This window comes from Microtus oregoni, unplaced genomic scaffold (assembly GCF_018167655.1).
Source record: "Microtus oregoni isolate MIOR12 unplaced genomic scaffold, Mior012 000005F_ref0000423, whole genome shotgun sequence".
NCBI lineage: Eukaryota > Metazoa > Chordata > Mammalia > Rodentia > Cricetidae > Microtus > Microtus oregoni.
In genome coordinates, this window is record NW_024543064.1 from 35,310,846 (window position 1) to 35,323,307 (window position 12,462).

Genomic DNA, 12,462 nt, shown 5'->3' on the forward strand with positions numbered 1-12,462 from the left:
GACAAAGCTGACAGATTTTGTCAGCAAAGCACCACATAGTGTTTTAGGATTTACAGAGCGTAAACTTGATAACCCGCAGCCCTGTTTCTTCTATCAGTCTTTAGGTCTTTTCTGCTTGGTTTATCTATAGTCATGAATCACAAGCAAGAAAAAGTACTTAGTTTTTCCATTGGCCTATAAGTCACTATTAATCCAGAGCTCTTATTGGTATTTGGCAGTTAAGCTTAAGATTTTTTTTCCCTAATAAATACCACTTTTCATAATATTTTGCTCAAACATTATTTTGTAAACCCTAAGGGAGAGTCTTATTTATGTGTCTTTGTGTATATATGTAGCACATAAGTATTTCTGTTCATTCAACTTTAATAGATCAACCTACTACTCCAGTTTATTAGGATACTTACCACACCAAACATACACACACATACATACACTTTGAGATAGCATCTCAATCTCACCATGTAGTCTAGGCTGGCTCCAAGTTTTCAGCCTCCTGAGTGCTACAATTACAAACATATCCCACCACATTCAGGTATTGAAATAATTGAAAATACCAGTTTTGTATGCTATAACTTGTTTTGCCCACTAGATTCTTATTAGATGCAGCTGAGTGGGTATTATATTTGCAACTTAGATACAAATTAAATCTCTATGAAAACCACACTAACTATTTACAATTCCATGCATTAGAGGATAAAGAGATGGCTCAGTCATTCTCTTGCACAGGATCTGGGTTCAGTTTTCAGAGCCAACATGGCAGTTCACAGCTGCCTGTACTTTCAGTTTCCAGGGGATCCAACACCCCCTTCTGAGCTCATGCATATACACAAAATTAGTATTTTTTTTTAAGCTTCATGCATTATAACATTTCATGAGAGAGGCTTGTACTATTGGCCCAGACAGAGCTCATTTATCACTGGATGACCCTACAAATGTAGTTTCCTCATTTGGTACTGAAGCTTGAACACTAAATAGATTCAGGTGGTTGAACCCCAAGCCCTTGATTGATTGGTATGTGAAAATTGGACCAGTAATGTCTGACTTCCCTGGTCTCTGGGCCAGTCTTGCTAAGTAAAGAAAGAGCTCTGGAATTTTGTGATTTGCTGCAGAGTGCCTATATCTGTGGAATTCCCACCATAGCACCGGCTTGTTCCCTCAGATGGTCCGATGTAAATGGTGGGCCCTTGTCAGAAATTCTTAAGTATTAAGCCATGTTGAGAACTTGAGATTTTTTTTTTCATACTAAGTTCAATATTTAAGTCTAGATCCAAAAGCAGATTTCTTTCCCACTGGATTACCTTGACTTGTAGTGTCCCTGGCATCCTACCACAGTGCAGTCTTCCTAACCTTAGCAGACTATTTCTCCTCTGAATAACAAGCAACTACAGGAAGCATTGCTGCTGTTCCCGGGGCCAGGGTTATGAAAGAGAAAACAAGGGGGTACCTTTGTTTACCTAGAATATTTATGGAGCAGAAAGCGTGATTAGTTAATTACTATTCAAACTAGCTAGAAACTTTCTTTAAGGCAAAGAGTTTCATATAGAAAAATCTGCTTTTTACTTACCCAATTTGTTGCATTGCTGCTGAGATCTGACCCCTGGACCATAGTATAGTGCCACAAGCATTCTTAAATACTGAACTGTTTCTCCAGATCCCTTGCATGTGTCTTTAATGCTGGTGGGTTTGCTTATATTTTCTAGTCATCATGCTCCTCACAAGAAAAGCTTCATCAGTTGCCTTTCCAGCCTACAGCTGATGAGCTGCACTTTCTGACAAAGCATTTTAGCACAGAGAGTGTACCAGATGAGGAGGGACGGCAGTCCCCAGCTATGCGGCCCCGCTCCCGCAGCCTCAGGTAAGGGCTACTCTTCCCTACTGCCCTAGTCCCTATAGGCTCCTGCATGGTGCAGTGTTCAGCGCGCGTGTATTCCACAAAGAGCCATGATGGTAAATGCCTTAGGCTCTGCAGTCAGCTCATGTCTACCAAACTGAGTCACTTTACTGTTCAGTACAGGTAAGTTCCTCGGTTGCTTCCTTAAAGCTTAATTTACAAAAAAATCACAGCCATAGCTTGCTGACTCTGGTCAGACACAGCCAAAACTTTAGTGAGTCAAGTACAGTAACACTCAATTATTTTGGTGTCAAGTACAAGGTAGCTGGCTCTCTTTTTACCCTCCAAACTACATTCAGCAAAGGAGGATCATGATACCAGAAAATGAGCGTGGCTTTTAATCATTAAGTTCAGGTTTTCTTGGGTTCCTGGAAAATGATGAATTCACTGAAGCACAGGTTGGAATTCCAGAGGAACTGTACCTCCCAGGAAGAATCCCATCAGGTAACGTTGATACTGCAAGTGACAGGGAATCATTGCCTAGGTCACAAAGACATAATTCAGACTCACAGTTTGAAAATGTGACTGGGGTGTAAATGTAAAAGATCAAGAATACAATGAGAGTGTGGGTCCCAGGGATTTTCCTGATTTCATAAAGGAACAACTCACAGGGACTATGGGTACCTTATAAGCCAATTGAGATTGTGAGGACCATAGTGATATTCAGGGAAGTCCCTAAACAAAACAAGGCCAAAGGACAGTTCTAAACGTAATCCAGCTGACAACTGAGCTCAAGTGTCTAGGCACTAAACTGGATATCCAGCTGTTTGACTCAAGATTTGAAATGTTTCAGGAGACATGAACAAAATATGCTAGATAGAAAGATATAGGTTGCTATGAAAACTAATTAAAGGCTGAAAAATTGCTGTCTATTTTCAAAAAAAGACTTAGACTTAGGATTCATGGCAGCTTTTACATCCTCTAGGTTGAACAGTCAAGGTAGCCCACTGGCTGTAGCTTGTTTTAAAATTAAAAAGGTATATGCAGTCTTGGGTTGCTTATTTGATTTGATACCTAGGACATGTGTGCTTATCCCACTAAGCAAAGCTATAAGGACAGGGAGTCCTTCTCTGAAAGAGGTTATCCTAGGGAAGCCAATCATAGATTGACTGACAAGTGAACTTCCCTCTTCTCAGCCATGGCAAGGAGCAGTGTGAAAGCTATACCTCTTGCAGTAAGGTAGCCTATTTCCACATAATATCACTTTAAAAATATAAACAGATGTGCTAGGAGCTCTACAAATAAAGGAAACCTGGAACTTAGTTCTTACTAATGTAAGAGTATGTGAGATACTGAAGACAGTTGGAACTCAGGGCCTTCAGAGATTGCCATATTTCTCCTTAATGTTTCTGTGATACTAAAATAATGATTGTTTCTTTCTTATTCAGTCCTGGGCGGTCCCCAGTTTCTTTCGACAGTGAAATAATAATGATGAATCATGTGTACAAAGAAAGATTCCCCAAGGTAAGGATTTGTTTTAAAGGAGAAAATAATATCCAAGGATGGCTACTGATAGCCAACCCAGCAGGAAGACCCCAGAGTGAGTGCGGAAGCAGTGAGAAAGATCACCAGCTTTAGAGACATCTAGAGGGGCAGAGGTCTTTACTGAAATAGTTTGTTTCTCCACTCCAGAGCAGTGGCGAGTGGAGCTTGCTAACATTTCTGTTAGCATTTTCAAAATGGAAAGGAAGATTGGTCCTGTCCAAAGATAGTTGGGAAATAATATTTACACTTCTGCTACAAACCTCCTTGAGTTCAGAACCAGGATACCACTGGGCCTGTCTCCACCTACCCTTCCCTTATTCTCCTTTATTTTCTTTAAATTTGCCTGTTTGTGTTTTTTGTTGTTAAGGGGTTTGTTTTGTTTTTTGAGTCAGTCTCACTTTGTAGCAGGAACTATTGATATTTAACCCAGGCTAACCTCAAACTCAATCCTGCCCCAGCGTTGGAGTGAATTTGCAATTCTGATCAAAAACTACTTGCTGTATACTCATACACTGTATAATCATATACTTCTGAGGATAGACTTGTTCCTACAGAAAGCAATTAGCCTTGTATTAGTCAGAGTTCTCTAGAGTAACATAATCTCTCTATATAAAAATAGGATTTATGGGTTGAGCAGCGGTGGTGCATGCCTTTAATCCCAGCACTCAGGAATCAGAGGCAGATCAGATTTCTCTGAGTTCGAGCCCAACCTGGTCTACCGAGTGAGTTTTAGGACAGCTAGAGCTCCAAAGAGAAATCGTGTCTCATAAAACAAAGAAAAGAAAAGGAATGTATTAGACTGATTTACAGCTCATCCAACAATGGCCGCCTATGAACAGAAGGTCCAGTAATTAAGTGTTTGTTCAGTCCACAGGGCTAGATATCTTAGTTGGTTTTTAGCATACACCAGAATCCCAAGGAAGTAGACTCTGGTGCCAGTGAAGGAATGGACTTGCTAGCAAGAACAAGAACAAACAGACCAAGAAAAAAAAAAGGTGTCTATTACATAGGTTTCCAGCAGAAGGTATGGCTCAGATTAGAGGTGGGCCTTCCCACATAAAAAGATCTGGATTAAAAGTGTATATTTCCACCTCAGAGGTCCAGGTTAGAAGTAGATCCTCCCACTTCAAATGATTTAATTAAGCAAAACTCCTCACAGGTGTGCCCAACCATTTTTGGGTTTCAGTAAATTCTAGATGATAACCAAAATAGCAATCAGAAGCCTATCTGAGAGATAATAGGGGGCTGAGGTGCTCAGGCCTCCTTCATCCTCTCTCTGTCCAGGCTTCCCTAGATTGTCTGTTCGTTTGTATCTGGGGTACATGCTTCCTGCTGCTCTCAGAAGTCCTTCTCTTAAGCTGTTTAGTCCCTTGCATACACATGACAGCTGAGGAAGATGACAAAAATGCTTCCTGCTTTTCTTTTTTTTTTTTTTAAACTTTATTTAACTTCATTTCATGCACATTGGTATAACGATGTCAGATTCTCTTGAACTGGAGCTACAGACAGCTGTGAGCTGCCATGTGGGTGCTGGGAATTGAACCCGGGTCCTCTGGAGGAGCAGTCAGTGCTCTTAACCACTGAACCATCTCTCCAGCCCCCCTGCTTTTCTTTCTTGACATGTACCGGCGAAACCTTGTAACAAGAACCCAGACCACCTGCATTTGTCTCTACTCCACTTTTCTGCAAGATTGTGGACAGATTATTTAACTTCCCTGAGCTTCATTTGCCTCATTGACTACTCATAATAATAGAATCCTATTAGAAATACTCAGTAATATAAGCTGTTATTCTGTTTAATCTGTTTCCTCTGATCTCCATGTGGTAGCCTTGAAGTAGACAGAAGAATAAGAACAAAAAAAGAGCAGGAAAACAGCTATGAAGCCATGTTGTTGTGCTTTATAATAAAATTCCAGAGTGTGCAGTGTTGAGAAATGTATCTCGAATATCTCATCCTCTTTGTACTGAGATACACATTTACACCTGTACACATGCTACACGTACTGTTGTGTCAGAAATCACCCAGTGACAAAGACATCAAATTCTAGAACAGTTAGGGGCCCAAGAGAGCTCTAATCCAGACCTCCATCCTTTGCTCGGGAGGAAAGAGAACTTGTGTTTCCCAGGAAGCAAAATTGTCTGGGGATTGATGATGCTTGATTGAGATAAGGAGCAACAGTAACTCTGGGCCAACCCTAGAGAATGTGTAATAAAGTCAGTGGTATGAAATATGGCCAGTAAGAGACTAGCAAACCTGTGTGTTTACAGAATACTGGAAATCTTGCATTACAGGGTATGGCAAGAGACAGGTAAACCAAAATCATAGAGGGCCTTGAAGGTGTTGGGGCTAAGTTACCTGCAGTGACCTCTTCATGCCTTCTCTCATTAGGTTTCCCAAGGTAGCATGAGGAAATAAGGCACACAAAATCCCATCCTTCAGCATTTGCTGCAGCTAAACTGGGACTGGAAGGGAATTATCATCTCTTTTGTTCCCAGGCCACTGCACAAATGGAAGAGCGCCTAGCCGAATTCATTTCCTGTAACACTCCAGACAATGTGTTGCCCTTGGCAGATGGCGCCCTGAGCTTTATTCACCATCAGGTGATTGAGATGGCCCGAGACTGCCTGGATAAATCTCGGAGTGGCCTCATTACATCACACTATTTCTATGAACTTCAAGAGAATTTGGAAAAGCTTCTGCAAGATGTAAGTGTATTAATGTAGGGACTGATGAAACTTCCACAAGGTAATCTCAGGAATTAGCAGTGAGCCCACTCTTCTCAGCTGCTGGCCACCACCAGGTCTCCTTGCAAGTGTGTAGGAACTTCCAGATTTGGTGCTGATGAGCTCATATCCCTCTGTAGGCCTCTCCATCACTAAAAGAAGCCTGCTTGGTTTCAGAGGAACTCAGTTCCATGAATGAAAGTTTTTCTTTCTTTTTTCTTACATAATTTATTATTTTTATTTTATTTGCATTAGTATTTTGCCTTCATGTATGTCTTGCAAAGGATGTCAGATCTTGGAGTTACAAACAGTTGTTAGCTGCATTATGGGTGCTGGGAATTGAACCCAGGTTTTCTGGAAGAACAGTCAGTACTCTTAATTGCTGAGCCATCTCTCCAGACTGCCTGTGCGTGGTTTTCTAAAACCAGAGCTATTACTCTGCCTTAAACTCCAACATTGGCAGTTGGAGTCTACCAGTACCAACTAACTTTTTTACCAAAAGCAAAAAGTGCAGCAGAGGTTGACCAGATGTGATGACCCACAGGTAAGATTCAAATCTACATAATCCACATGTGCCTTCTATAATTTATCTTCAATCTAAGCCAATTCTCTCTCAACCTCAGCTGATAATTCCCAGGAACTATTTAAGACCTTGTCACCACTTACAGTTTTGTTGAAATGAATTAGGTCATCAGGACCTACCCCAGTAGTGCGCTGTATATGGGAAATGTCTCCTAGCAATCTTCGGAAGTAATTAAGAGTCTACAATCGAACTCTTCTAATTTGCTCCTTTTGGGGTCTTATTTTTTGTAAACCTATTTTATAACCTAAATAATTAATAGAATCTTCTCTTTGTATTTTTTTCAGGAGCAATTTGTAATCCCCAACAAGTCAAAATGTTCTTTGCTTCTTCAAACATTCTTTGTAAAATATCTACATTTGAATCAGATAGTAAAATGTCGTCCAAGTAATAGTAAACTATAAATTCAAGAAATTGCTTGCTTATCATTTCCAATGACTGACTTACAAAATGCTAGCACAGGGTGGGGCTATTTACATACCCTGTGGGAGAACCGTCCATTGATATCTCTTAGCAGGCTGAGAATTATAAGTAAGCAATGTGAGGGCAAATTTTTCTGCCTTATAAAGGTATAATGAGGAAACAATCTTTTAAATCATAGCTTTAAGAGGCAGTACTTTAGGCAGTAGAGAAGGCAAAGGAATGCCAGACTGTTGAGAGCCCACTGGTTGAATTCACCTTCTTAACAGCTCTTAAGTCTGTTACCATTCTCCATTTTCCAGATTTCTTTTTAACAACAAATACAGGAGAATTCCAAGGGCTGGTTGGTTCTTCAATATGCTGAACATTTAATTGCTCCTGTACCAACTGTTGTAAAGCCTGCAGTTTCTCTGTTGTTAAAGACTAGTGTGTAACTCATACAGGTTTGTGTGTCAACCATTTTAAAGGTAGAGCTGTTGGTGCCTTTGGAAGATTAGCAGCTGTTGTGCCCTGTTCTTGTACAACCTGAATGGTTGGTGAACTGTTCTTTACAATATCTTGTAATATTTTTCTTGGAAACATACATTAATTTATGGTTTGTTTCTAAGATTGGGGAATGTTAATCTGAGCATTCCATTGCTATAACAAATCACATCCCTACAAATTTATTGCTTTGTTAGCCACATATGGCTTTAATATTCCTCTCTGTTCTTCTGATCCTATACATTTGACTCAGTTTGTGCTCTGCTTTGTCTGAGATAAACTTCCAATCCCTAACAACTGAATATTTATGTCTTAAGAGGCAAATTTTGTTTTGTTTTTTTTTTTTAATTTTTATTTATTTATTTATTTATTAAGTATTTCTGCCTCCTCCCCGCAACCGCTTCCCATTTCCCTCCCCTCCCCCCATCAAGTCCTCCTCCCTCATCTGCTCGAAGAGCAATCAGGGTTCCCTGACCTGTGGGAAGCCCAAGGACCGCCCACCTCTATCCAGGTCTCGAAAGGTGAGCATCCAAACTGCCTAGGCTCCCCCAAAGCCAGTACGTGCAGTAGGATCAAAAACCCACTGCGATTGTTCTTGAGTTCTCAGTATTCCTCATTGTCCGCTATGTTCAGCTAGTCCGGATTTATCCCATGCTTTTTCAGACCTAGGCCAGCTGGCCTTGGTGAGTTCCCGATAGAACATCCCCATTGTCTCAGTGTGTGGGTGCACCCCTCGCGGTCCTGAGTTCCTTGCTCGTGCTCCGTCTCCTTCTGCTACTGATTTGGACCTTGAGATTTCTGTCCGGTGCTCCCATGTGGGTCTCTGTCTCTGTCTCCTTTCATCGCCTGATGAAGGTTAATATTCATGAGGATGAAGAGGCAAATTTTGATGCCAAGATTCTGATGAAATTATTGTTACATCCACACCTGTGTCTACCAGACCTTTGTTCATATTTTTAATTTTGGTCTTTGTTCATTTAGAGAAATTTGCCAAAATATCTGCTTTATTATTTCTCCTAATTTTTTTTGTTCTCTCTTCTATATCTGTTCTATTATCCAGAGCAATGTGGTTTCTTAAAGTAGGCATTAGGTTCATTAATTGCTTTTGAAAGGAATTTTGTGTAAGATGGTAGGAAACTATTGAACTGAATTTGGCACTGGGGCCTGTAGGAGGCCCCTCACACAGTCTCCCAATGGCAAAGGATTATCTTGAATATTCCTCGTTGACCTACATTTAATAGTCCAATGCCTTCCTTTGCCACACCTCCATAATCCAGAAGGGAGGGATGTTTTAAATGAATTATTCTTAGAAAAAACATTGTTTCTAGGAATGCCCTGTCTACAATCCCTTTTTTAGATGACCTTGTTTTTCCACAGTTGTAACATTTGACATTTTGGGTTTTCCTCAAACCTCTGGAAATAACTTTCCTATCTATATATCATCATGCTTACGACATTCTATATATTTTTTATACTTATTTATTATGTATACAATATTCTGTCTGTGTGTATGCCTGAAGGCCAGAAGAGGGCACCAGACCTCATTACAGATGGTTGTGAGCCACCATGTGGTTGCTGGGAATTGAACTCAGGACCTTTGGAAGAGCAGGCAATGCTCTTACCCTCTGAGCCATATCTCCAGCCCGAGATTCTATATTAATCGTATCTTAAATCCATTCCTCCAAAGGTGCTGACCTTGCCTTTAACGGCCTAATCATTCTTTTGCATAAAGAATCGGTATTCTCAAAAGCCAAAGATTCAATTATTATTTGTGTAGCTTTCTAATTTGGTAACATTCTGTTTACTGCTGATATCACTCTTTGTAGAAAGTCCATGAATGCTTCCTTTCGGCCCTGTATAACTTTAGTAAATGACTCAATTTTCTTTCCTATTTCCCCATTTCTGTTCCAAGCATTCAAAGGGTGTGGTCATCACATATGGTTTGCCTTTCTATAGTAAGCCTAATCTCCAAGAAGTTGACATTACATAAATCCCACCTAAATTAGTTATCTTATCATTTAATCATTCCATTTTTAAACTATCTAGCATATTATCATACAGAGACCCAAATCCCTCCACTGTAATGTTTTTGTCCAATTACCAGATTTCTTCCAACTCTTATCTACGAGGCTCTTGCAATAGAGGAGAGAAATTCAGTGCAGACTGTGTCTCAAAGAATTTGCTGTTGACCCTTCATCATACAGTTCCATATTTCTTCCTGTAGTTAGCTCTGTGCAGTCTGGTCCTGTTTAACCCACCCCACAGTAGGATAACTGGGTAAGCAACCTTTATTTTCTGTGTAGGCTCACGAGCGCTCAGAGAGCTCAGATGTATCCTTTGTGATACAGCTGGTAAAAAAGTTGATGATTGTCATTGCCCGCCCAGCTCGTCTCCTGGAATGCCTGGTGAGTCAACTTGGTTGATGTATAAGTGGGGAATAGGGAACGTAATGGAAGTGTCTTGCCAATAACAACAACAAAAAAAAAAACTGGCAGTACCATTAACATTTCTATTGGTGATTATTTTTTAAAATATGATTTGCAAGCACGGCAGGGGGGAGGCAGCAGTAAGAACTATTAATCTTGCGTATCCCCATGCTAAATCAGCTATGATTGAGTATATTCCAGCAGGGCTCCGGGCTGACCACCTGAACATACTGGCAAATAGAATCCAACTTGTAACGAGTGATGAGGCTAAACTGTCTTAAAGTCAAAAGCTCTTGTGCTTATTTCTAAGAAGACTACACTATGCTTAGAAAACCATCTAGAGGTGACCTATAAGACAGCTTTGTTCTGTGATCTGTAACTCCTGTTTCTGGATGTTTAGGGACCAGTGTATATGCTTTAATTTCTTTCCCTATGATATGTGCTTTAATGCCAAGAAAGGCAGCAGCATGCACTTGTATCTCTCCCCACTGACCACCTCTTTTCTCTGCTACAGGAATTTGACCCTGAAGAATTCTATCACCTGTTAGAAGCAGCTGAGGGTCATGCCAAAGAGGGACATGGCATTAAATGTGACATTCCCCGCTACATTGTTAGCCAGCTGGGCCTCACACGGGATCCCTTAGAGGGTGAGCGTGCTTAGTGGCTATAAAGAAGAGATTTAGTATAGACATGAACATAACATGCCCCTCAGGAGATGCTGTGATCTCTGCCATTACAGAGCCTTTCCTTTGGAATCACTGTTCATATTTGCCTGTTGTATCCTAGACAACCTTCCCTTAGGCCCAGCTAGGTTGGATTTAGAGCCTCAGATCAAACAGGGTCAACAAGGAAGGACTATGATCAACATTTTAAAAAATGATTCCCTTTCTACATACTTCCCTCTCCTACTGGCCACCTAACAAGCTTTGTCCAGTTTTGCTAAAGAGCTTAGCTCTGTTCTTCTGGATTTCATGATGAGCCCCTGTTTGAACCCTGGCTTCCCTGTCCTGCTCTGCAGTTCTACCCCTATCTGCTTGCTTTCCTGCCCCAGTAAGTTAAATAGTCTTGGCCTAAACGATGGGTACTAGAAGCCTCCCTTCATTAGGCCCTGTTATCCAGGAAATGCCCCAAGTTGGAGAGAAGCTTTTCTAGACTGTGCCAGGCCTTGTGAGTGGCACTGACCTTCTAGAAATAGCAGAGTAATAGCACTTGCCTTATTTACTGATGATAGAACCACAGAACTAGGTTTACGTTTCCGGCTGTTACAGTATCAATACCTGTCCCACATGTGCATGTTGTGTGATCTGAGGTTGTTGCCGAAGTGCCTATCACTGCTATGCAGTTTCCTCTGCTCTCCTTGCTGTTTCAGAGATGGTCCAGCTGAGCAGCTATGACAGTCCTGATACTCCAGAGACAGATGATTCAGTGGAGGTATGGATCTTGAGCTTCTGCTGCAATCTTGGAGACTGAGCTCTGTGAAGCCCTATAAATTTGCTTTAAAAGAATATCTGGGCCGGGCGGTGGTGGTGCACGCCTTTAATCCCAGCACTTGGGAGGCAGAGGCAGGCAGATCTCTGTGAGTTCGAGACCAGCCTGGTCTACAAGAGCTAGTTCCAGGACAAGCTCCAAATCACAGAGAAACCCTGTCTCGAAAAACCAAATAAAAAAAAAAAAAAAAAAAGAAAGAATATCTGGGAACTAGAGCGATATCTCAGCAGTTAAGAGCACTTACTGCTCTTCCAGAGGACCCGGGTTCAATTCCCAGCACACGTACATTGGTGACTCAACAACCAACTATAATTAGTTCTAGGAGATCAGTACCCTCCTCTGACCCCCACAGATACAGTCAAACATACATACATGTGGACAAATACTCATACACATAAACAACAATAATAAATTTAAAATGTAAGTCTTTAACAATAAAAGGAACAGCTAAAGGGATGGGTCGTTGGTGCTTCCAACAGTGAGAAGTCAAAGGTTTCTGGGAAAGAATAGGCAGGAGCTGCGTGGGTACTCAGCTGAGACTGGGTACATGGCTTCCCCAAGCATATATGCTCTGAAGAGCACACCGATTTCCTTTTCCTTTCTCTTCCAGGGTCGTGGGGCATCTCTGCCAAGCAAAAAGACCCCCTCTGAAGAGGACTTTGAAACTATTAAGCTCATCAGCAATGGCGCCTATGGGTAAAGGCATGGGTTAGATTGTGACCAGGACTAAATCAGCCCTTGGTCTCTTCCTTCTGAAAGTGTATGATTCCCAATTCCCTGGGGAAAAGATGCCCCAAGTTGGACCCATTCCCTCCTTGAATTCTGGAATGTCAAGAGTTCAGTTTCCTCTGGCATCTGAACATTGGCTCTTTCCCTGGGCCACCTGTCTTGGTAGCACTCCTCTGAGTTCTGGAAACATTGAACTGGGTCCTCAGGACCTGCTCTGCCAGGAAATTGAAGAGTTA

At 41.3% G+C, this 12,462-nt stretch overlaps 1 protein-coding gene across 12 annotated transcripts in view; it reads left to right on the forward strand.

The window, feature by feature from the left end:
- The window catches only part of Mast2 (microtubule associated serine/threonine kinase 2), a 115,128-nt gene that overhangs the window by 91,836 nt on the left and 10,830 nt on the right, over positions 1-12,462 (forward strand). For all 12 annotated transcript variants that reach the window (XM_041651315.1, XM_041651316.1, XM_041651314.1 and 9 more), the window contains 7 exons: positions 1,701-1,855; positions 3,280-3,355; positions 5,873-6,082; positions 9,887-9,988; positions 10,524-10,656; positions 11,379-11,440; positions 12,108-12,193. In XM_041651315.1, the coding sequence (XP_041507249.1) occupies positions 1,701-1,855; positions 3,280-3,355; positions 5,873-6,082; positions 9,887-9,988; positions 10,524-10,656; positions 11,379-11,440; positions 12,108-12,193 (824 nt within the window). The remainder of the gene's footprint in view (positions 1-1,700; positions 1,856-3,279; positions 3,356-5,872; positions 6,083-9,886; positions 9,989-10,523; positions 10,657-11,378; positions 11,441-12,107; positions 12,194-12,462) is intronic.